The sequence below is a fragment of the Eretmochelys imbricata genome, chromosome 17, assembly GCF_965152235.1.
Source record: "Eretmochelys imbricata isolate rEreImb1 chromosome 17, rEreImb1.hap1, whole genome shotgun sequence".
Lineage (NCBI taxonomy): Eukaryota > Metazoa > Chordata > Testudines > Cheloniidae > Eretmochelys > Eretmochelys imbricata.
In genome coordinates this window covers 5,362,743-5,387,460 of record NC_135588.1, presented here as the reverse complement: position 1 = coordinate 5,387,460, position 24,718 = coordinate 5,362,743, and the positions used below count along the sequence as shown (strand labels likewise).

At 41.6% G+C, this 24,718-nt stretch overlaps 3 protein-coding genes across 13 annotated transcripts in view; 1 reads left to right on the top strand and 2 right to left on the bottom strand.

Moving 5' to 3' along the window:
- Window positions 1–4,054, bottom strand: part of VMP1 (vacuole membrane protein 1) — an 87,696-nt gene extending 83,642 nt beyond the window's left edge. For 3 of the 6 annotated variants that reach the window (XM_077836691.1, XM_077836688.1, XM_077836686.1), the window contains exons 1-3: window positions 3,958–4,008; window positions 544–652; window positions 204–377 (exon numbers count right to left, since the gene is read on the bottom strand). The gene's annotated coding sequence lies outside the window, so the exon portion shown is untranslated. Of the gene's footprint in view, window positions 1–203; window positions 378–543; window positions 653–843; window positions 974–3,957 lie in introns of those variants that run through there. The other 3 variants (XM_077836687.1, XM_077836692.1, XM_077836690.1) reach the window with 3 other exon arrangements.
- Window positions 4,055–4,135: 81 nt separating this feature from the next.
- On the top strand, window positions 4,136–7,191 carry PTRH2 (peptidyl-tRNA hydrolase 2). 3 transcript variants are annotated; one of them, XM_077836834.1, is made up of 3 exons: window positions 4,136–4,342; window positions 4,992–5,120; window positions 6,512–7,191. In XM_077836834.1, exon 3 carries the CDS (start codon window positions 6,533–6,535, stop codon window positions 7,049–7,051), a length of 519 nt encoding a protein of 172 aa, XP_077692960.1. In that variant the 5' UTR covers window positions 4,136–4,342; window positions 4,992–5,120; window positions 6,512–6,532; the 3' UTR covers window positions 7,052–7,191. The 3 variants fall into 3 exon arrangements, with proteins under 3 accessions (XP_077692960.1, XP_077692959.1, XP_077692961.1); XM_077836833.1 differs by having other exon boundaries at window positions 4,136–4,388; XM_077836835.1 differs by lacking the exon at window positions 4,992–5,120 and having other exon boundaries at window positions 4,136–4,388.
- Window positions 7,192–12,774: 5,583 nt separating this feature from the next.
- The window catches only part of CLTC (clathrin heavy chain), a 49,953-nt gene continuing 38,009 nt past the window's right edge, over window positions 12,775–24,718 (bottom strand). Inside the window, exons 23-33 of one of the 4 annotated variants that reach the window (XM_077836648.1) lie at window positions 24,272–24,436; window positions 23,969–24,076; window positions 23,604–23,771; window positions 23,088–23,237; window positions 22,504–22,635; window positions 22,201–22,311; window positions 21,751–21,921; window positions 21,243–21,464; window positions 19,625–19,645; window positions 16,077–16,152; window positions 12,775–14,203 (exon numbers count right to left, since the gene is read on the bottom strand). In XM_077836648.1, the coding sequence (XP_077692774.1) occupies window positions 14,079–14,203; window positions 16,077–16,152; window positions 19,625–19,645; window positions 21,243–21,464; window positions 21,751–21,921; window positions 22,201–22,311; window positions 22,504–22,635; window positions 23,088–23,237; window positions 23,604–23,771; window positions 23,969–24,076; window positions 24,272–24,436 (1,449 nt within the window). In that variant the 3' untranslated portion in view covers window positions 12,775–14,078. The other 3 variants (XM_077836652.1, XM_077836649.1, XM_077836650.1) reach the window with 3 other exon arrangements.

Genomic DNA, 24,718 nt, shown 5'->3' with positions numbered 1-24,718 from the left:
TATCACCAGCTTCCACAGACTTATAATACAAACAGAGGCAGGAAATGACATGGTCACAAGGTAGAAATACGTTTAGTGCCAAAAGGTAATGTCAGTGGGAATTAACGGTGGGTGAGCAAAGAGACAGCAAGGCTACAGTTAGAATGAATGGGCAACACTGTAGTCCTGGCACAATAGCAGCCTGTAGCTTCACAACCTCTTACCCCCAACCACTGGCTGGTGGAGCAGACGGGTTTTATAGTTGATTTGACTCTACCCTGTTTTCTAATCAGAGGATGACACTTGGTCCCAGGAAGCAGATGCCCAAGCCTGCCTGGTCATTAAAATTAGGAAGTGCCTCTTCTGTATGTGGAACCACATACCCTGGTTATTCAAATCTGAAAGGGAGAAAAGAGAGGTTCCTAGTGGACTTAATGGGAAACACTGACTGCAATACTCTACAGCTGCCACTGGGGACTTTGTCTCCCCATTCACCTGCTCTGCATGATTCCCACACCCCAAACTACATCTTTCAAAACATGAGACACTGCAACTAGGACATACTTGACTGGACGGCAGCACCCCAGCAACACCAGTTGTGTCACACAGGTGAATTCTGGACCTCCTAGAAGGGGAACAGGTTCCTTTGAAGAGGGTTCTTCAGCAGGGAATGCTAAGAAATTAATTTAATTAGGAAAAAAAATTATAGTTATACTAGAACTGCTGCTACTGAAGAATGAGTCAGCCAACTTGAAGGGCATGCCTTTCACATCCCTGAAACACCCAAAGTCTAGCCAGCTAACACTGGGATCTGGCTGAGCAGAAGTATTTATCCTCAGGTTGCAGAAAAAAAGAGAATTTTACCTCCCAGGTAACAAGTTGTCTCCTGTCACATCCATATACCAAAAGGTATGGTCACTCATACCACACTCACTGGGAGGCTGACAACCTGGGGACAAGAACTGAGAAGCCAATTCAAAATCTCAGTTCCCTGAATGACAGAAGAGAAATGGCAACCATTTTCCAGGTCAACAGGGGCAGTAACACCAAGGTTGGCTTCTTCCAGTCCAGCACTGCTATTACCACAGGTCTGAAATAAAGCCAAATGGCAGGTTTGGTCAGAACTGAAGTAGATAATGGGTTAACCCAGAAAGCAAAATAAATATCTTGCTGCCCCTAGTAAACAGATGTAAGTCTCTAAAACATGCCAGTATATATATTGTACAAGCACTTTCCACAATGTGCTATTTTTCCTATACGCATTAAGCCATGTAAACTGAGACATAAATATTCAATAATTAGATGTTACTCTTTTTCAGCAGTATTAAGTGTTTGGGAGATCTGATTAAAAACTGTGATTAAGATGAACTAAAATAAAGGAAGTAGAAAAAAGTTTCTCAGTACAGGATTTAAACATGGACGTGCCAGAAGTTAAGAGGTCAGCACTTTCTTTCCATCTGCTCTCCTTTCCCACTGCCATTCCCCATTTAAGAACTAGAGACTGACTCTCCTGCTCTTAACCCTGCTCATAGACAATGCACAGAACTGCCAACTTTAACTACTAAAAGGAGGATACAAAGCTCAGTCCAAATTAAGAGATGGTGCTGAGAGAAGATGACATTTCCTATTGCATAACATGTTTTTCCAAACTTTGTATCCTACAAAAGTTAGCTGAAGTAATCACATAACCAACAGTTACAATGATTATCATGGAATAAAAAAAAATATTCCCAAACCGCAAAAGCAATATGATGTTGAGAAGGAGAGGGTTGCCATTAATGTGAGCATTGTGACAGGACGAAAGTTTGCAACCCCTAACAGGACTTATTAACTTTTCACAGTCTTCCAGAGTGTGGAATCACACCATCAAGACTGTAATAATTTTAGATGATCAAAAGCCCAAAGGAGAAAGTAAAGGCAAAGAGCAAATGCCTAGATGGGCTTAATACAATTTAAGCAACATTATTTTGTTCGTCTGCACTACATTCCCTCCAAGGTGCTCAGAGCACATTACTCAAGTTAATTAAACCAGCAAACCCAATTGATAGGCAAGTGTTATTTTCCTAGATTATAGATTAGCCTACTGAGGCACGGAAGAGAACTAGATTCTGAAAAAGAACTGCATGTACAATATATATGTCAGTGATATTTCCAGTTCTCCCACTGTGACATCTCTTACTGAAGCTCAGTTTCCCCTGTCTGTAAATCAAGGCTAGTACAAATCAGATAACTGGCAGTTTGTGCTCAGAATTACTCCGTTTCATGTGCAAACAGTAGTCGCTGCCAAAGTAATCATACAGATAACTTTTTGTCAAGATCAGGCAACTTGTCTAAAGTCACACAAACTGTCAGCGGCAGAGCTGGAAGATAATGCAGGAGTCCTAATGCCCAGTACCTGCCATATTCACGAAATGACACTGGCTCTGGTGAGAGAGAATAAGAGCTAAGATTCTGGGTCCACAACACAAGCCCAACACTGATCACTAGCCAAAGGGAATAGACTATTACCTGGGTATACTAGATAGGGTAGCATTTACTGCTGAAGATGGCGTTATGGGTAATCCTGCTGCTGGAGGGTGCGGAACGCAAATCCCCAGTGATGGGGTAATTAGGGAATAGAGAATTTTAACAGCGAGAAAGAGAAATTACTTATTGTGTCATCAGTCATTCCCCTTGGGGCCAGTACAAGGATTCCTTTTCCTACAATTTCCAGAGTTCTGTTCAATCTGGTTTGAAATGTCACAAGCAATGGGACTCGTGTGTCTGTTGGGGGACTGTTCTGCAGCAACACAGCTCACTAGCACGGAGTTTTCACCATAATTCAGCCTATTTTTTTCTCCCATTGCTTCTAGTCATATGCCCAATGTGGCAAGCTTTAAATATTCATGGGCTACATCCCTAACCTTAGTCATCTCTTAGTCAAGCTATGAACAATTAGCTCTTAATTTTTTCCTTATGAGTCAATCCCTACAGCCTCAATCATTTTTGTTCCTCTTCTTAGAGCTCCCTGAAATCTTCCACTCTCTCTGGTAATGTAACCAACCATTAACACAGCAGCCATCACACAAGAGCCACATGGAGCCTCCCTGCTGACTGCACTATGATATTACGCCCGTGCAGCCTAGTACTATGATGTCCTGTTTTGACTGCCATATGTCACTCCAAACGGATGTCTAGTTTGCAGGTCACTCTCCCCCTTAGTCTCTCTTCAGGTTTCTGCCTCCCATTGAATGTGCACGCTGCAATTACTTTCCTTCCCCTCAACTCCAAGAGGAAGCCTATTTTGCTGTTATTTCTTGCCTATGTATCCAGATCTTCTTTAACACTTTTCTATCCTCTCAACGTAGTATTAGCTACAAATTTCATTAGTGGACCCTTCGCTCCTGCCAAGTTATCAATGAAGACGTTCGTGAAGGATAGACCTAATACAGCACACACGCACACATACATACACCCGGACACCTGCCCTGGCTCCACAGACTGCCGTTGAGCATCACTCTCTGTTCACGGGCTATGAGCCAGTTTCCAGTCCTCACCATAGCCTCCTGCCGGGCTGACAGGACTTGGCTTGCAGATAAAGTGTCACAGGATCACATGGGATTCTGCTGGGAAAACAGCACATGGGCTCGCCTGGCAGGGTTACCTGCCCCCCCGCTTCCCGCCCATGAGGCTCCCTCCCGGAGATGCTCAGTGATGGGGGAGGAAGGAGAGGAGCCGAGGAAGGCTCCCTGCCCCAGGGTGACCCCCGTAGGAAGAAGGGCTGGCCCTGAGGAGAGGGGGCGGATCCTCCTGCCTCAGGGAACGGGGTAGGGTTTGAGGGGTCCCCGCTGCAGGCTCAGAGCCGGGGGACGCCGCGGCAGGGAGGCCCACAGCTGAAGGGGGGCTGAGGCAGGACACGCGGGGGGGGGGGGTCTCTGCTCCAGGGGCCCCACAGCGTAGCGGGTGGGGGACCCGGATCGACTCGAGAGCCGCACTCACCCTGCTCCAGCTGCGGCTTCTCCACCCGGCGTCTCCGGCTCCTGCTGCCGCTGGGCGCGAGCCAACCCAGAACTGGGGGGTGGGAGGGGCGGGCAAATCTCGCCCACTCCACCTACCGGAAGTGACCGCTGATTCCATTACTTCCTGCGCGCCTCCCGGAAGTTGCCGTGTACGTCACTTCCGCTCAGGCCAGAAAATTCGTGTTCGATTTTTTTTTTCCTTGTCTTTTTCATTTTCTTTCCCGTTGGCCGTCGGTGACGTTTCTAAGATGTGCCACGTCCCGGACTAAATAATTTGCGATTGATACGTGAGGGCGTGACGTCATAGGCGGGCGACGATTGCTGAGGGAAAGTGGCCGGAAGCGGCTTAGGCTCGCGCGTGGTGGGTAGGTAGCAGCGACCTCGTTGGTACGAACGGGAGGCGAGTCTCAGGTGAGGTGACTCGGCTTCCTGTTCCCGCTCCAGCTAAGGCCCGTTTCTGGGGGGCGACCCTGGGATCTCCCCAGCCGGGGGGCATGAGACACTGACAGGCTGTGCCCGGGGGGCCGTGTAGGCTGGGGACCCTGGTACGTGGGGGGGCTACGGGACATTGGGCCTGAGTGGGCTGGGGACCCTGGTACGCAGGGGCCTGGGAGACGCTGAGAGATGGGAGTAGGGTTGCCAACTTCTATTGGTACAAACAAAACCGAAAACCCTAGCCACGCCCCTTTCCTGAGACCCCGACCCCCGCTTACTGCATTTCCTTTGCCTCGCTCTTCCCCACCCTCACTCATTTTCACTGGGCTGGGGCTGGGGCAGGGGCTTAGAGTGCGGGAGGGGGTGAGAGCCCCAAATGGGGCTGTAGGTTCTGGGGTGGGGCTAGAAATGAGGGTATCAAGGTGCAGGAAGGGGGTTCCTGGCTGGGGCAGGGAGTTGGGGTGCAGGTGGGGGTTCTGGTGGGAATGCAGGCTCTGGGGGGATGAGGGATTTTGGGTGCAAGAGGGCGTTCCAGACAGGTTCAGCAGGCTTTGCAGCATGCTCTGCTCTCGCCCACAGGTACTGACCACCCCAGCTCACATTTGCCACGGAGCTGGTGCTCGGGCAGCGCGTGGACCCCTGTGGCCCCCTGCCTTGGAGCCAGACCTGCTGGCCGCTTCTGGGGTGCAGCGCGGTGCCCCAGGACAGGTAGGGACTAGCTAGCTGTTCTTCCTCTAATCACTAGATCTGGTTATATAGTATGGTGTGGACTGTGGAGAAACTATACATGTAAAGCACGTAACGCACTGGGACTTGGATAGAGAGAAACTTTCCTTATATTGAAGGGGAACAAAAAATCTCAAATTGTAACACTGGATCATAAAGTGCTGAGAGCGATTCCGCTTATATTGCATGCTCCATGGAGCAAGAAACATGGCCTTATTATAAAATTTTCTGTACTACAGTTAGCACTTGTTGTTCCTACTTCCCAGATCTTTATAGCAGCTTTTCCCCACTGGCTACTAAAGCAAATAATGCTTTCTGGCCACAAAGCCTCAGATACCATTGATTTGGGTGTTTTTTTTTACATTTGCTCAAGTAGAGCAAGATTCTGGCTGCAGAATTTCTTTCTAACAATGCATTTCCTGGGGAGTACTGCTCCACCATCATTGTTGCCACAAAGCAAATTCTGAGAAAAAAGCAAAACATAGTTCATGTCTTTCGTCCACTGAACTGAGACACTAGAATTTGCTGTATATGAACCATGTAGCATCATACTACTGTGGAAAAAGAAAAGGAGTACTTGTGGCACCTTAGAGACTAACAAATTTATTTGAGCATAAGCTTTCGTGAGCTACAGCTCACTTCATCGGATGCACGCAGTAGAAAAATACTACTCTGAGGCTTCCCTACGCTCCCAAGAGCTGGCCCACAATGACCTAACTTTCAGAGGTGCTGAGCATGGCAGCTCTTGTTAATTTAAATTATGGTTGTGGGTGCTGGGCATCTCCAGAGATCAGAAAAAAGGCATAAGATGGTTTCATGTGTATCTCACTAGCACCAGCTCCAATCTGTTCTGTAAATATTTACTGAATATATGCAAGTAAACTTTTTTTTTAACTCCGAGCTCTATAAATGCCAGATGGAATCCAGAAGTTGATCCGAGTTCCTTCTGGCTTGTGCCTCATCAGCAATGAAGATTTGGCAATCAGAACTCAACACTTTTGTTGATGTGTAAGAATACTCTGATGCACTAGAGAAGGCAGATTGGGAACTTTTGTTCTCCCTGTCTCATAGTACATGAAAATGAAACAGTTTCTCCATTTTATGAATGTCCCTTTGTTTCTCAATGATAAAGAATTGATCATGATTCCAGAAAGCCAAAAAACCCCTTAAGATATTATAAAATGTTAACGTGAGTTACACATTCTCACCTAGATGAGTACTCTCTAATAGGAAGCAGTAGGGACTGGGATTCAGGTGACCTGCGTTCTGATAACTACACTGTCCCATGCTGTATGGTGGTGCTCCAATGAAAGGCATAATATAAAATGAAAGGATATGTTTTATTAAGATAATCTTAACATCTCTCGTTTTAGTCAATCTTCCAATCTGCTACTATGGATTCTCTCTCTAAACCGGGTGTCCTCAGCATAATTGCAGGAGTCGCATGTGGAGTGTGCCTGGGCTGGGGCATTCGTGGGCGATTCTTTAGACCATCCAAAGCCAAAATGCCTGTGTTTGTAAATGAGCTGGGGAATGAAGCCAGTATCATGGGAGAGTCTGGAGAATACAAGATGGTGCTGATAGTCCGTAATGACTTAAAGATGGGAAAGGGTAAAGTAGCAGCACAGTGTTCTCATGCTGCAGTTTCTGCCTACAAGCAAGTTCAACGAAGAAATCCTGAGCTGCTTAAACAGTGGGAGTATTGTGGACAACCAAAAGTGGTTCTCAAAGCCCCTAATGAAGAGTCGCTAGTTCAACTCCTTGTTGATGCTCAACAGCTGGGACTGACTGTGAGTATAATCCAAGATGCAGGTCGTACTCAGATAGCACCAGGCTCCCGGACTGTACTAGGTATTGGACCAGGACCAGCTGATATAGTGGATAAAGTTTCTGGCCATCTCAAACTCTTCTAAGATGGAGAACAAGCCTGAGTTTTATTGGAGCAATTGTATACTTCAGCACCAAAGTAGTAATGGGGATAAAATCCAAGCTATGTTTTCATTTCCATGGTTCTGCTTTAGTATAAATAAAAAGCATGTCTATCTTCATTAGACCTTTCCTTGCCTAGTGTGGTCACTTTTTTAAAAAATATTTAGCTGCTGGGATAAGCACAATGAATTGCAAAGGAAGAGCAACCCTAAAATTCTCCTTTGGAGGGAGAGGAACACAAGTCCTGAACCAGACAGATGGCAGCTAAAGGCCTGAGACTTAAAATGGTGCTTTTGAGGAGACTGCAGAAGTGCAGTAAACCCTGGAACTGTAACGTATGTAACACTGTTAGCTTACTTTTGCAACCTAAAATACCACCTATGTACAGCAACCATTTCAGCCATCTCTGGTATGAAATACAGCAACTGTTTAAATAGCTTCAACAACTTTAAGACAGGAAGGGAAGAATCCAGTATCCAACAGAATTTGCAGGGGAAATGGTAGGTGGATAAGATGTCACTACCCATGCTGAAAAAGCAAGCCTAACCCCACTATTCTTTGGAAGTGGGCCAAGCAGTGTTGGGTGGTGGTAACGCATTAGGAGCTTGAGTTTAAGCTCAGTAAAACAGAATGAACAAAGGTTCTGAGACCAACTCAGCAGAGTTTGTTTCCTATGCTACTACGGTACTTAAACAGTCAGGTTCTCTTCCCAGTTCCACATACAAAGCAGCTGAAAAAAGGAGAGGTTCTGATTTCCTTGTAGACTAGCATGTTAGTACAGGTAGGATGTCAAATTTTTTTTTCAATCCAATATCTGTGTTGTGTTTTAGCTTGCCCTGTGTCACCAGGGCTAACTGCAAATTAAATGTTTTGGAAAAAATATCTGGAAAGTTTGCAAGTAGGGAAAAAAAAAATAGCTCCCTTAATAGTTTGAGGCATGCACTTGGGGAGATGAAATAACAGCAGAGCTCTGAAACCATAACTGTTACCACATTAGCAACTCTACATGAAACATTTATGCAATAAATCAACTGATGCAACATCATGTAATCAAATGAGACTGAAGCTCAACTCCAACTGCAGTGTTCTATCCTTACCTTTGAGAAACAGTAATGAAAAGCAACAGGTGGCCCTTGATGTAGGGTGCAAGCTATGTTATTGCACTACCCCCTGCTGGTTGGCTTGTGTAACAGTACTGTGATTGAAAAGAAATTGGAACAAGGCCAACTAGGATAAGCCTTTCTCCACCATTCCTTGTATCATGCATCAGTGCTAACCAGTAATTAACATGAAAATAATTGGGTGGGGGGTCGATGTATCTTGTACCCCATTTTCCTCTTTAAGGATTATTTTTTGACTGGTTTCATTCCTTTGGGTTTGTTTTTACTAGGAAAAGTGGTCATGTGTAGGCTGGATTTAGCTAACTAAAATCAATCCATTTGACTTTTTCCTGGTGTAGGTTAAGGGTAACACCTTTAGCTCAATTTTAGCTGGTCAAGTTGTAGCATAGGGTAGAACACAGATGCAAAATGGAGCAAAAGGTGTTCTGCTGAACCTTTTCTTTAGTGTAGATTGAATTTTGGGTGAGTTGTCCGTGCTGCTGGTACTTGAGCAGCAGCCTGTGTTATCATTGATCATAGTTTTGATGACAAGGCTGTAGTCAATGGGAAAACTGCCCTTTAGTGGTTAAATTAATTCTTGAAAGTGAGGTCTTGGGGGAGAGCTAAGGTAATTGCTCATTGTTTAAAAGCCTCTTGGGGGAAGCACAGAAGTGCTTTCTAAAAGTAATCTAAACAAAAGAGTATGAGGGGGAAATGAGACACAGTGGGTGAGTTTAGGCCAATCACTTCATCTTTCTAAATTAGTGGCAGAGATGAGAATAGGTGCTGTCTTCTGAGTACCCATCATCATATCCCCTGCAGTATGTCACAAAGGGGCTCTTAGAAGGTTGCTGTGGATGGGGAAACGCATGGCTTAAATTCAACCTAGCCACCACAAAAGGTAATTTGTGTAGGTTTAAGGAAAACATTAAGTGACTTGCAGGTGGACTTTAGGGTCCTGATATTCAGAAGATAAGGCTACTATTTGCTAAGTACAAAACTTAAGGAGGCATTGAACACAAGGCTATATTGCAAAAGTAGATAAACTTGTGGTTAAGACACTGATCTAAGCCTCAGAGCTATTTACTTATAGGGATGGTGAGAATTATTTGAGGTGCTCAACTATTACAACAGGGGTCATAAGTAGCTAGAATAGCTGGGAGGAGTTAACCAGTCAGAGCAGTATGGCATACTGAATAGACCACTGGACCTCAGGAGATGTGGATTCTAGTCCCAGCTCAGGTAGGTGAGCTTGGGCAAGTCACTTCTGCTGAAGTTGTTTCCTATTTGTAAAATGGGGAAAGCAATACTGACCTGTGTAAAGTACTTGGAGATCTAAAAAGTACTATAAGAACTAGGTATTACTTGGAAGCCACTGCTTTGTGCCCCAAGGAGACTCCCTGGTGTGGTCACAAAAGCCTTCCCTAGTTAGATTAGCATAACTTGCTGGAATGTCCCTTTATGTTGAACCCAAAGGGCCAGAACATAAGTTTGCATGTGCTCTTTCACAGAGCAGCAGTGCCTAATGAGTTGCTTAGTAGTTCATAGAGCTAATAGTTTTATTAAAGCATTGTAGGAGCCAAGAAGTTACAGCATCCTTTTACCCTGAGTTAATTTGGTTGAAGCAGTATTCATTCATTATAGCTAGAGAGAGGAAGAAAAATACCTAACTACCTGTTTGAGTCAGCTTGTGAATAAATTTCAGCTCTAAAGTGGGCCTGGATCCCCTTATTGAATATAGTCTGTCTAGCCTGCTGTTATGATTGCTAGTTTTATAACCGATCATCCCTGCTAAAAATGTAGAAAGGGGACACTTTAAAGAAGCCCCCAAAACAGGCTGTTGGAAGATGCACTTAACAGGAAGCAGTGTGTGTATATTTTGACCAATATCAGCTGCTCATCTGTCATTTCAACTCTAAATCTGCAATTAAGTTATGGCTGAAGAGCACCTGGTGTGGATACAAAGTTTAAAAAGACATTAGTAGACTGCCTTGTTCAGGTAAAGCTCAAGTCTGGTTCAGAAGTGACAGTTAAAGCTACGTAGATGCGCCTACTCCAGAGGCAGGAATGGTTACATATTCTTTGATTATCAGTACTTCAGAGCCAATAAATGCTTATTTCAAACATCAAAGCAGAAAGACACCCAGCCCCTCAAGTGTAACTGACCCTACAGCTGGTAAAGAACTTGCACAGTTTTGAGAGAGCTATGAGACAATCTGAATTCTTCCAATTGTCTAATTTAAGTAGAGTTTCAGTAGCTGTTATAGGCCGGAAACCAGAAGAGCATGAAAACTGCAAGTAAGTTGATTTTATCTTGTGATGTGCAGGTTTTAGTTTGCTAACCAATACAGTTAAACATGTTTTTTAAAAAACTGTTTAGTTGGAGATTGAGCTGTACCTTACATGGAAAGTACTAAGGTAAGTTTCTCTTGTACAGGTACATCCATTCTTGTTAGAGGGTGGTCTCTCCCCTCCCTCACCCAGGGCATAATTGTCTTTTCAGTTCATGGTTTACAGGCACCTGTGCTTTATCCCTGAACCTGGCTTGGCACAAGAGATTGTGGTGGTTATTTTTAGCTACATTATTTGAGTGAGTTGATGTTAACAGCAGTTTAGAAACTGATGCTTTCTTCTGAAAGCTCTACATACCTATTGCTAGTGAATAGGAACTAGATCAGCTAGTTTAATCATGATTTTCATAGTTGCCATGTCCATTTGACAAGGTTAAGCTGGATAGACTTACTGAATGGTTCTGCAGCAGTGCATTAGGGACGAGTGGAAGGGAGGTGTTAGTTGTGGTGTTCAGATGTAACCTTGTTCACAGCAGAATGTACAAGCACCTGGCTTAGTGGTATTACTACAACAGTAATAAGGTACCTGGTGGAGTGGACTCCCATATAGGGTGACTAGATGCCACCAGATGGGGGGTGAGCTCAGACATAACTCAGGGTTGTGAGCTCAATCCTTGAGGGGACTATTTAGGGATCTGGGACAAAAGTTGGGGATTGGACTAGATGACCTCCTGCGGTCTCTTCCAACCCTGATATTCTGTGATTCTATGACCTGTTTTTAAAGGGACAGTCCTTTTTTAGGACTTTCCTTAGGTGCCTATTACCACCCCCTGTCCTGTTCTCCCCTCCCCCCACAGTTGCTATCTGGTAACCCTACTCCCATAGGACATCTACAAGAGATACAAACCAATGGAACAAAGCAGAATCTGTAGATACATGTATAACAGTGGGACAGTTTAGGGAAGAGCCTGTAGTTCCCATTGGTGGAATGTGGGCCATGGTTATGAAGTACCATACTTATGTTCCCCAGTTACAAGTGGCTAGTTTTAACATGCATTGGTAATCTTAAACTAATTCCCTAACAGTTTTTCCTTCCACTTCAAGATTACAATTAAGTTTATAAACTGTGTTCTGGGTGGTGGTTTTCCTCTTCCTGAAAACCCCCAGGCTGAAGCACATGAGAAATTGTTTTAAAAATAAAAAAGTATCCCCTGTTGGTAGCTCAAGAGTAAGTTTATCTAGCCTTAGTAAGGTAGAGTTTCAAATCAGATTAAAGTAGCAGAACCAAGCTTTAATATCATGCCCTCACCACAAGGCCTGAAACAGGAAGAGTGTGTTAGTTCCCCTCCCAGTCAGATTTGTGTTTACTTCACTAGGTTTTAGGATAAGCCTATCTACACCAAAAATGGAAATAAGTTTACTCTTTCATGACTCTCTTCTCCATGATCACCTAGAGAGTTAAGGGCTACCCAAACCCTTGGGACATGGTCTGATTTGTCATGACAATTTGAAGCAGTCTAGCTTTATGGCTCCAGTAGTGAAGTCTGATCATTTAGGGTTATGTATTTGAGCACAGATGTACATTAGTTGGGCAAGCTTCCAGCTTTGGCAAATTAGCTCATCTGTACATTTTAGATAAAAAGGGGACCCAAACAAGCCTCTTAGTGCCCCTGCCTCCACAGCAGCCCCTGTAAGTGTCTCAGCAGTCCCCAGGTCAAGATTTGAGCCATTTTGGACAAGAAAAGCCAATTCCAGAGCAGAGGATCCCTTTCAGAGAATACTGTACTGCCAGCTCCTCTACTCCAAATAGAAGGTGCTCATCCATGATGAGCAGACGGAACTGATGGCACTGGAAGTCTCAGGCAGCAAGACCCAATCCATGCAGTGCTTATACATCAAATGCAATTTAGAAACCAAAGTAGTAGATGCAAATTTTGGAGTACTGCTGACATGTGCCACCACTGAACCACTCCTTAATAGATAGGATGCTACATTTTGCACCAGTTTATCTAAGTTTTCATATTGACTCAAGAGGCAGCCCCCTGTAGAGCATAACAACTTCCTTGTAAGGTGACAGACCTGATTCATCAAACTGAAAGTGATCAGGAAAAACCCAGGGAGTGGAGCACACTTAGATTTAAAGTTCATTTCAGCAGAAGTTGGTTTTAACAAAATTCATAACCAGCCACTATATTAAGATTGTGCTATGGCTGAAACAGAAACGCTAAGTTTTCATGGATTGATTTGGTATGGGTATCAGTGCCTCTAGCAACAGATGCATTAAAATTGCATACTCAAATATGACAGTATTCAGCATTGTCAAACATTTAAGTCAATTTTATTTGAAGCTAAATATATTAAGGCAACTTAACATACCTAAAACATGATCTTTGTCAGTTTAACTGAAACAGACTACAACCTTAAAGTATCTCCCAGTTAAGATGCTGTAGCTGACCACATATAGCCAATTTTTGAAAAGTGCTATTTTCAACTGTCTGGTATAGTCCTCGCTATAGGAAAAGCATTAATACATATTTACGGCATAATCCATCAGTGCAAGACACTTTCCAATAGTCTCCATTCTCAATTTGTTTTGCTAAGATGATGGCCCCTCCCTTAACCTAGGAATGCTGTCTGAACTTGGGCCCCTGATACCAAGTGAATCTACAGGAATAGTTGGTCTCAATGGTTAGGTTAGTTTTGAAGAGAAAGATACATAAGTGAAACTACCACTATACAGGATGTCCACAGTCCAGTAATTTATTTTTAAATTTGAGTAATTTCAAATTGCACAGACAAAACTGAACAGCAATATTGTTTGAATTCTCTCTTCTGTACACTCAAAACAGTGATCTAAAACACCACAATATCCAACATACACAAACCTCAGGGCAGGGTTAGTAAATACACAGATTGGAATCATGGTGCTCTGTTCCCAAATGGAATGATCCCACAAAAAGCACAGGATACAGCACAAAAACATAAGGTCATCTGTTACATATGGAATGAGCAAAACACTAGCATTTTCTATAAGCAAAACCTGCATAGGTTAAGGGAAATTTTACTCATTTTTAAAAATCAGGCAAGGTTGTCCATACGCATTTTTAAATCATTTTAAGAGCTACACAATCCAGAGTAGGATATGCTGATTAGTGTTGTCTGTCATCGGCCATCTTGCAAGTTCAAATAGAAACATCTTTGCTTTAGCATTTTCTTTGAATATACAATGAGACTTAAATGCATTTAGATAGACAGTACATATTGTCAGCTGCTCACATACACTGAACGCAAGATTCAATATTGCAGAGTGCAAATTGGAATCTCCACAACAGCCTGTTTTAATGTTAAGAAGCAGTCCTGCAAAAAAGAGCCCACTTGAACAAAAACATTTAAGCTATTCCCCTTTCAAAGTAAAATCTAAATGACATGGAATGTGAAAAAAGATTGAACACAGGTGTGATCCAAACAGTTTGCGCTAGAAAACCATAGTCCTTCATGAAATAAAGGTTACAAGAACACAAGGCAAAATGCTTGCTTTTCCCGGTTTGAGTTGAAGCTTGGAGGGACGGTGGAGTTTCAGTAAGAAAATTGGCTAGCTCCGGATTGACCTGCACTGCACCTTACATGGTGTACCCGAAACCAGGCTGAGGTTGCCCATATGGAGGTGCGGTGTAGCCATAGCCAAAAGGTGCTTGTGGGGGAACTGCAACACTGGGTCCTGCTGTCAACATTAGCTGTGGCTGACCTGAAAATGGGAAGAGTAAAATGATTAACTATTTCAGTCTGTTCTAGCTACTGCAGTTTGCCTATTTCTACTTTCTTTCCCAGGAACTGTAGAAAAGATGTACAATAATTAGTTTTTACAATAATGCTCATAAAATACATTTAGGGAAGGAGATTACCTATGGAGGTCAGGCTATTTGACCACCTCAAACATTTTACTGAGTCCTTGATAATCTACCTTCCACTGCCTTTGAGTTTTCTGTTCTGCCTAGTTTATAGAAAGGAGCTATCAGCATCTTTTCTAGAAGCAGCCATGTTTAAAGGATCTTTCCTCGAGAGATCTAAGGAAGTACATGGATTTAGATGCTTTGCTTTAGTTTCTAGAAGCTACTTGTAGCATATATTGTAGAAGATGGAATGGAAAATAAGTTTACTTCCCTATGACGCAGTGAGATGTTTATCCACCTTCACCTACACAATGTCCTAGCCCAGTCCCTCTAATCCCCGATCAGTTTGGATTAGTCTTGATTATGCATTTTAGGTCATAGACAGTTTAATATAGTGGCTCACCACAATCAGGCCCCACCCTCAAATTTACACCCAATACCCAAGTGCTGTAACAACCTTCTGTTTACTCCTACTTTGTCACTGCTTTCTTGTATTTATTGGACCAGCTGCCACACCCTAGTGTAATTTTACTGCAAAACCAACTAAATAGTGAGGAAGGCAATACTGTATAGGGACTTTGAGGTATTTTCTAGATACTCATAGTAGCTCAGTATTCTGGTCACAGAACTGTTCCTGTCCAGATTTGCTCAAAGTCATTTATGTTCCAATTTAAAAAAAATTTATGCCAACTGGAATAAATTGGCAAACATATAAATTTATGCAACATGATTTTCTACTATGAGGTAAGTATATTAAAGCTATTCTGTTTATCCCTCTCTCATTTTCATACACTTTTGAGAAATTTACTTGGAACAGTCATGTTCCATCACAAAGAGTTACATAATTTATGGACCGTGTCAGTGATTTTGCACATTTGCCCTTCACCTATCTCCATGGCTTTCTGCATTTTATTGCAAGTTTAGGTATGACTGGTACGTATGTCTATAGGTATTGCCACACATCAGTCTGTGAATCGTCAACCTTCCCATAGCAGAACGTGTTTTTTCTTGATACTTGTGTTCTATTTTGCTTCACAAAAGTTTAATTGTATGGTGTGCCCAAGGACCAAGCAAAAATAGGACCCTGTTGTGCAAGGCATTGTACAGAGGAGCAAACATTCCCTTGCCCAAAGGGCTTACAATTAAAAATACTTATGGGGGAGGATGCTATGCTACAATACAAAGTGAACAAGGTTATGACAGCAGTGGTTAGTTTGGGTGGATTCAGTTAGGAGGGGATTAGCTGAAGTGTGGAAGAGTGGGGTGTGGGACTAAAGGGGGAAGAGAGGTGAGGAATGAAGCTGAAGCAGCATGTATGTCTCCAGATTTCTAGTCCTCTGAAGTATGGTTAATATTTACCTTTGGTAAGAGTTCCTTGAACATGTTGGGGTATGTGCGATTTAAGAGGGCTGTGCAATCGTCAGCCAGCCTCCTACAAGGGCAGTGAAGCACCAAACTGTATGGATTACTTTCAAAACAGACTTGGCAGAGCTAATGTAGAATTTAGATACTGCTTGTCAGACTAGTCTCAAACCAACATCACCCTGCTTAATTAGCAGAAACTTCCCACTTTCAGAGCTATTGCTTTGGATATGGGTAGGGAGAGGTGGCTTGTCAGTGTTATGCATTGAACTTTGGAAGCAATATCAATACCAATATTTAGTGCATAATTGTGTACCTGGACATTAATGCACTGATTAGTGATAAGTGAATCAAAAGAAAGGTTACCATAAACAATAGGTTGTGTTTCTGTAGCTTGCTCCTCTTCCTTTCTCAGCGACTCTGAAGCATCCAGTTTATCCACCTGGAAATACGAAGGCCCAATAATTAAAACTACCACCCCTCTCTATAGAAACATGTTACTTATTTTTCTGGCAGAGACGTGGAAAAGCCTTCGTGTACATTAACCACCCTCAAGAGAAGACCACTGCTTACAAATTCAAGTAGCAACATTGATATTGCTGCAGTCAAGTTTGTCTCAGCATTTTTCCATGAGAAAGCCCCCTGGAAGGATTTACAGGACAGCTGTAAAAAGCTCACACCAGACTGAAATTTGGCATGCAAGGTCCCAGCCAGGGGCAACCAATTATTGTGTTTTTTTTTAAATCCTTGACCATATTTAAAATACTGTAAGGAAAGTTCACTGGAGTCATTTTAGCACTCCAGCAGCTTTAGAATGTAGAGAGAAAGTTTGTCAATCTAGTGTGAAGACAACATAAGATTGTACCAAGTTGGTACACACACACTTGGCACCACACTTCAACAAGAGTGTGCAGCAACTAGAAGATTATCCGTTCTCATTCACAATAAATAAGAAACCCTTGAACTAGACAAATGTCTCCAGTCTAGATCTTCTGTTTAAGAGAAAATTCTTACAAGGGCACAGAATAGTTATGAATACTTAACAGTACCAGTCGACAGCATCTGACATTTCACTTGAGCATCAAGAAGTTAGTGAAACTAACAGCCCTAGGGAAAAGTCGGTCTGTTCACTCATGCAGTTTCTAACTTTGTATAGGGAATGCATAGACTTAAAAAGCAAAGTCAAACTATGGGGCAAGTTCTTCAGAGCCACACTGCACAGAGAGCAGTATCAGAGCATAGGTGCATAAATGCCCAGCTCCCACTGTATTTGCACAGGAGGCCAGAGTAAGTCAGCTATGTGGATCAGATACACATTTGGGGGGGGAGGGGAGAACCTATCAGTGTTTTCACCCTAATCACATTAGGGCTACTGAAAACTGGTTAGGTGCATGTTAGATCTTAGTGTATTTTTGCTATTAGTTGGCTAGTCTTCCTTCTCTTCCCCCCACCCCTGAATAGAAACTATAGCTTTGTTTTGGGAAGTTGCTTATTTGACTATTCCAAACCACTTATGAGGATTCATCTAGCTGCTATACAGTTAAAGTCATAGCTACCACAGAGAGACTCAAATGTTCTACATCTTATGATACCGAAGATGAAGTTCTCTATTTGGAGTTGCACTAAGGTAGCATCATTGTGCCAGTAGTTTCCTCCTTAAGTACTGACAACTCAAAGGAACACAACCCACAGATACTAAACAGAGCTCCGAGATCACTTCCCTAGTTAGTACCCCAGAACTTTGATGTATCTTTGTTTGAACTATGCCAGATGTCCATAAGAGCATTAAAAAAAGGACTGCCAAACTGAGGACACAAGAACTAGCATTGGTTGTAAACATTCTGAAGCAAGCCGTCCTTCAGTCAGAAAATGAACTACATTATGAAGTCTAATGGTTTTATGAATCCATATATTCACTTGTGACCCCAGTTACCAGGCCACAGTTCATGCACGAAATACAAGTATTGGCATTTGAGAGTTGTCGCATCTTTCGCTCAATCAGGGATGAGTAGCAGAATCTTGTTTGAGAAGTTAGACACCGCACTGAAGAAAGTCAATTGTCAAGTTAGAGTCACAACAGAAAGAACGCTATTAAAAATCTTATTCAAAAAATTGCATTCAACATTAAAGTCTGTTTCAAAAATAAAATGGGATTAACTAGACTAGCTGGGAGTATTGAAATGCTGAAGCATAGATCCAGATAGGCTCTGCATAGGATAGTGGAATATTGGAGTAGCAGCAACAGCTAAGCAGAAAGTTTCAGGTTTCCATATATTTGGCTAACCCCTAGCCCAGAATATTCTGTTTGAAGTCTCTAATGTTTGCCTTTCCTTTATCTGACCTGGTTTAGAGGCCTCTTAAAAAACCACCACACATATGGAACTTAATTATGAACACAAGCTTGTTAAAAGTCTGAAGACAGTGATCCTTATACACCACTTGATTAAGCATCACTGGGTTCAGTGCCCTCTTACACTGCTTTAGTAAAGTAAACTGCATTAAAAAGGCTTTTCCACAAAGACTGCAATAAGCTGCAGAGGAAAAGTAGTAACATGCGTTCAATGTTATTTTGGTGTTATGTGTGCATGAAAAAGAGGCAAGAGTACTGAAGCAAGTAGTGAGATCTGAAGATGATTGCCATACAGGCTCCCCCCAAAAACCACACGCAGCCCACAGCAATGCTTCGTAGCTTCAGGAATAGTGGGATGTAATTGCAATGACTGTTGTACATGCTCAGTTTAATAATGCAGACACTGCAGTTCAATTACCTTTTTTCCACACACACGCTTTCTTACTGCCTCACCTACTAGCTGCTGAAGGACCTTACGTGATGCATTTTACTCAGGTTAGCCTTGAGTTCCAGTGGTGACCAAGATGGATGTATAAACAGCAGATGGTAGTTTGCACTGATTTAGTCTTCAAGCCCTTTATATAAGCTTGCCTGCCCTTTGCCCAACCACATTTAACAGACAAATGTTACACAAATTATGCCAGCATGGCTCATGTTCCAAGGAAAATTGGGAGTGGGTATAGGGTACAGAAAACAGATGGACAGAAGCTTTGGAATCTGCCCGCAGGCTGGGCATAATTGAGCAACAATAGGCAAGTGCCAGACAGGCATCAAAAGAGTTCAAGTTTTAGCATTACCACATTACAAGGGTTTTTTGGAAAGGTAGCAAGAGGTTGGTTTTTTGTTGTTTTGTTTTTTAAGAAGCTGAAGAGCCCTGAAGGCAGTCTTCTCTTTTGCTCAGCTATGAGGAATGTCATGAGGAGGGGGAGGGTAAAACACAAGACTTGATACAATAGCTTAAGTTTTAATTTACTGCATCGAAACAGACTAGCACCATAAGAACTGGAAACCTGAAGAAACATGAGGAAAAGTCTCTTCTGAAGCAGCTAGTATCTATTCTGCCTACTGTCAGCACACACATTAGTAAGAATCAATCAATCAGACTGGATCACAGTCCTTATAAATTTGCAAAAATTGCTGCTAAAGAATGTACATATGACAACTTCCTTGTTAAACCAGAGTCTCTGGCTGGAGCTGGAATAGCTTTAATTACTGCTTCTTGCAGAGAAAGTGGTTATTGTCAATTCCTGCTGTTTTGTACAGTCAATTTCTTCTGAACAGTATTGGTCAACATTAATATCTTTAAGTTAGTACTTGGACTGTGATCCAACTGATCAGCCTTCTGCCCTTCCTGAAGAGTCTATTAGCCGATTAGTAGCAAGTGTATCTACTTTTGTCCTACAGTTCTAACTATTGTAGTTTTAAACAATTTGCAGAGGCTTTAGTGAGATATTGTTGGGAAAAAAGCAGTAGCAGCAGTGTAGTAAAGGTAGGAAAGAAAACTCATGCAGTTTCTTTAGACTTAGTCCTCCAGACTTAAAGATGGAAAAGAATCAACTTTCACCTTTTCCTTTATTGCATCAACCTGCAAAGGAATTCAGAAGTGCAGCTTAGAAAAAAAAAATCAAATTCCATATGTAGCATATAATGGTAGAATTAGCAACATAAGAATCAGGGAAGAAACAATTGATAAGATACAAGAAAAAGAGTAAAAACAAAGGAAACACCAGAAGTATCTGCTTCAGAAAGCCAGCTGTAGTTTGTATTGGTCATTAGATTTTATTGACTAATAAGTCAAACTAGGAATACAATAAGGTAAATCCTTTTGCAGCATTTATACTCGAGGTTTAAATATATATGCACTAAAGTTCTAAGTCAAGACTGGAGTGCACACACTCAAAGGTAACGTTATATTAGTTGGGACTGATGTCAAAAAGTATCCCATAATCACCAATAGGATACACACTTGAAAGTTTTCTAAAGCACTAACACCATTGCTTTCAACCAAAAATTTCTCTGCACTAGTTTGACTCTGCAACAAGTGGCTCTAAAACTGCCATAAAAAAAGCAAAAGCACACCACACCACACACACCCTTTGCACATCAACAGGCAAATAAATCCTCCCTCTGTGCAACCAAATGTGCATTACTTGTTTTATCACTCAAAATAAGGTTACCTAGTAGCCCCTAGCTGTAGAAGCTTTATCATAAAAATTAGAGAATCCAAAGAATAAGTTGTATCGAAAGTGATTGACAAAAAATGCTCAAAGTCAGCATAGCTGAAGTTGTCCAAGAAAAGTCTGGTGACACTGGAATTGAAAACACTATTAAAAACTAACAGGTGCTACAGTTAAATAGCTTGTGGCTTTTTCCTGGAGGTTCACACATACATAAAGCATACCCACAACGGAAAGTTTAAAGCTCCAGAGGAAAAAAATTCCTCTATAGTCAGATTTATCTGGACAGTCTTGCTGGAAGGAAAGCATCCTAAAAATAAAGGAGTTTCTTCAAACAAAAGAGCAAGCAAGAGTGAAGAGAGGCTAGTTAAAACTAGAGTTGCATGTCTTATGTCCTTGAACATATGTTCAAGTAGTCTGCTTCATAAACACTTACATTTCAGAGATTCCACTCCAAAATGAGTCTAGATTGAGAGGATTACAATTAGTCATATTTCAATTCACTGTATCCTTTGATTATTCAAGTAATTGCTGAGCTATGCAAAACACTAATTTTTTCCACTTAAGAGCATGGCAGACATGTAGATTTAAGAGTGTTTATAAAACATCTGTTCCAATATTCCTGTCTACTAAACAAAAGGTTCTCTGGGAATGCTAACCCATAATGCATGGGTAGTTTCCAGACTTCCCTATAGTCTGGGGTGGGGGAGGAGGTAGGGGTGTAGGAGAAGAACAGTTCTTTGACAAGGAGAAAATTTTGGCACTAGAATCACATTATCTATGGGTTCAGCAGAGAACTATTACAGATGCAAGTTCTTCTAACTAGTAGCTAGGGAACTATCTGTGGGTGTTTCATTTTTCCTAGCAGGTATCACTTAAAAGTGAAGCCTTTCTCCCCTGATGAACTGAAAATAAGAATGAACGTAAGTCAAGGCAGACATTTGACAAAGCCAATATCAAGATTAGTGGCAGGTGAAAGTCTCAACCAACAGAAATAGCTTTTACCTTGGTCAAGTACTCCTTCATGACCTGAATAAAATAGGGCATGGCAAAGTCCATGATGTTGTGCCTCCATGCAGTTTCCAAGACAACATCTGGCCTTAGAAGGTCATAACAGGTGAAGAGACAAGCTCCAAAACATTCTCTCTTTTCTTCCTGCAAGAACCACTGCAGCAATTCTTCCGCTAACTCTGTATCTTTGGATTCTGAAGCATATTGCATTGCATCCTACAAAAGGACACGAACAAAGAACAAAACCTCTCATTAAAAGAGCCACATCTAATATGCTGGAGCAGGAACTGTGCTAGGCATACCAAGTTTGGTCAAAGCAGTAATGAGCCATTCCAAAAAAAGCTATCTTGGGGATTTAGACTTCCAAGATGCACAAAAACAGCTTTTGAAGTACATTATAGCAATACTATCAAAGGGGGTAGGATCACTCATACTAGTATTAAAGTAAGCTATGTGAACATAGGTCTGCATAGCTTTAATGTTCTATATTCCAGTCTGTTACCTTGTATAGTCTGTCTTTCTTGCAAAGTTCTACACTCTGTTTCCAGCGATTGTTGCCTTTAAAGAGATATGCAGCAATTCTTCTGAACTCAATCAGCTCGTGCTTCTCCAAACGCTGAGCAAGGGAGATGTTGTCGAAGTTGTCATAGGCATCTATAGATGTCCTAAGAGCCTGAATTGGAATAGAATGGAGTCATTCAAACTTCAGTGCTCGTGTTCCAGAAAGGGTCAACCAATTTACGTTTTAGATACCACTTGAGCTGTTTGCAAAGTGGTTTGCAGAGTTCCTTTGCTCAAACTTTTGAGTCTATTTTCAGATCTTAAGTAATCCTGCAGTTTGTTACTGCAGTTAATGGATGCATAGTTATACCAATTAGCTATCTCTACCAATTAGCATTCACAAAAGAAAGGTGTTTTAAACAAGGGCAATTTTTTTTTTAAAAAAGCCTACCTGATAGTCTTCTTCTATAATGAAGAGATTATTCAGAGACTCATTCACTGATTTGTTGTTGTGGTTTTGAACTGAGCGCAAGTAGGGTTTAACAAGTGGAAGCTGTTTAGCCTTTAAGAGAAGAAGTTTTGACATGAGAATCCTGAATATAACAATATAGCACACCATAAGCTTATAGATGTCCGTCGCAGATACATTCACTGTCATTTACTCAACTGGAGTTGTAAACCTTTAGATGTAGCCAAATGCTTCATCTCCACTTGTAAAGTCTCTCATAATTATAGGGAAATGAAAACCAGTTACCTTACTGAAGAAGTTTACAGCACGAGTATGATCCAGCCGGGGAGACAGCACCATCAACAGATCATTGAGCAAGAGGGGTTTAAATTCCAAATAAAACTGGATTGCTTTATAATACAGCTCCACATTGGCCACCTAGAGACAGCACAGAGGATCATTTAATAGATCTTTACATACTTGTTCCATGGTGTTTATGTATTTCTGCATGGATTTTTCTGGTTCATTACCTCTAATGAATATAAGACCCTTAAGTTACCTAAAGCATGTCTGCCAGCATTAAGAAATTTTGCTTTAGAGATTTCAGATTTTCTCAGTTTATTTTGTACTATTTGATTAAATATAAACCTTCAAAGGGTAATCTAATCATTTGTGGCATTGTAAGTCTACTTGGTATTTTACCATATATCCAGGATCCCTGACATAAGCTTAAAGATAGTGATGTAGAAGAGAAAAACGTTATGCTGAAACTAGTACCAGTTTAAGCTAGGATAGCTTCTAATCAGGAGGCCATTAGCTAGAATACAAATCAAACATGCAGAATAGTGTTGCCTTTAAAGAGGCATTTCTCACACCAGATCAGGCAGTACCTTAGTGATGATATCTTTGAACTGTCCTTCTTTCCATGCATCTGTTGGGTGATTCATCATTGTGATGATGGCATTATCATACTCTTCATATTTATCATACAAGAACACCAGCTCTGCCCAAAGATGGGCTTGTTCTGCAGCTCTTAGCACCTATACACAGAATGTAAGTGTTTAAATACAAGTTTAATAGAGCAAAAAAAAAATTAAGGCCACAAGGGGCCATTATGATAATCTAGTCTGACCTCCTGCATAACACAGGTTAGTGGTTTTCAACCAGTGGTTGGTCATCAATAGCTTTCAGCACTCTTTCAGCTTTGAAATCCATCAGTTAACTTCAGAGCACTGATTTACTTTTATCTTGGTATTTCATTAGTGTTGAAGCTTAATAGATCAGGTGGTTTTATTAAGTGTGAAAATCTTGTAATTTCATTAAAATTTAGTTTATGCAACAAACTGTTCTACATGCTATCCAGAACGGTTTAAAAATACACCTCACATAGGTTTCGAGACTGTTACCTTGGGAATGTTGACTCTGGACCAGAATAGTTCCAAGTGCTCCCTCATCTTCTGGGGTTTGAATTTGGAGTAGAGAATTGCTAGCTCTGTAAACATTCCCATGTGGGCACGCTCAAGTCCCAATGCTGCTTCCAACATAGTTATCAGCTCTTCAAAGTATCCACGATCCTTAAGAGACAGGTACAGTTAAAGACCAGCTGTAGCGAGAAGTTAGGTACTAAATGGATAAAGAGACAGCATGCCAAGTTTGAAGCAAAGGTGATCCTGTAACACCGAGTTACAGTAGCATCTGTGCAGGCATATTTTGGTTGATGCTTTCAGTAGCATTAGAATTAGGAGTATCTAGTACATGTCCTCGTCATTACCTGGTAATAGTTGATGAGCTCTTCCAATTCATCTGCATGCACTACAATATGAAGTCCACACATCTGGGCTAGACGGAACTCTTTCCCATCAACACATGCAAAGCAAACCTGAAATTCAAGTGATAACAATTAAGTTTTGTCCAGTTTATGAAAAAGCACAGCTCTATCCAATTGTATACCAAAGAATCCTGTCAACATAGGTATATTAGGATTTAAGAAACACTGTTGGTAAGATTAAATATAATCTCCGAGGCAACCTCTTGATATTTCACTGAGCTGAACTCGTAAGACAGGGTAATTTACCTCTTTCCATGTTCGAGTGCTGTTTGCTTTCCGAGCACCGTCAACAGCTGCTTGGTATTCACCTAGGTGAACCAATGTGGATGCCAAACGGCCGAAATTTGACACATTGTTATACAATAGCTTAGCAGCATCGTACATCTTCTCATCATAGCAGCGATCACCAACCTAAGATTAAGTTGGAACATTAGTCTTCTAGACTAGCCACAAGAATAGAACTTTATAGTGAAACTGATCTTAAAGGATTTCTAAAATTAGATCCATTCTGAAGTCTGAGGAAGTTCTAGCCACTAGCTAGTATGTCTAAAGCTATTAGACAAAAGTGAACTCTGCCTCAAGTTTTTTGTATTTTATTAGACTTCCTGAAGAACTACATCACATCACATTAAACCAAATAAATTCTTGGCAGGCCAAAGCTTGGCATTCTTACTGGCTGAACCCCAAAATCCT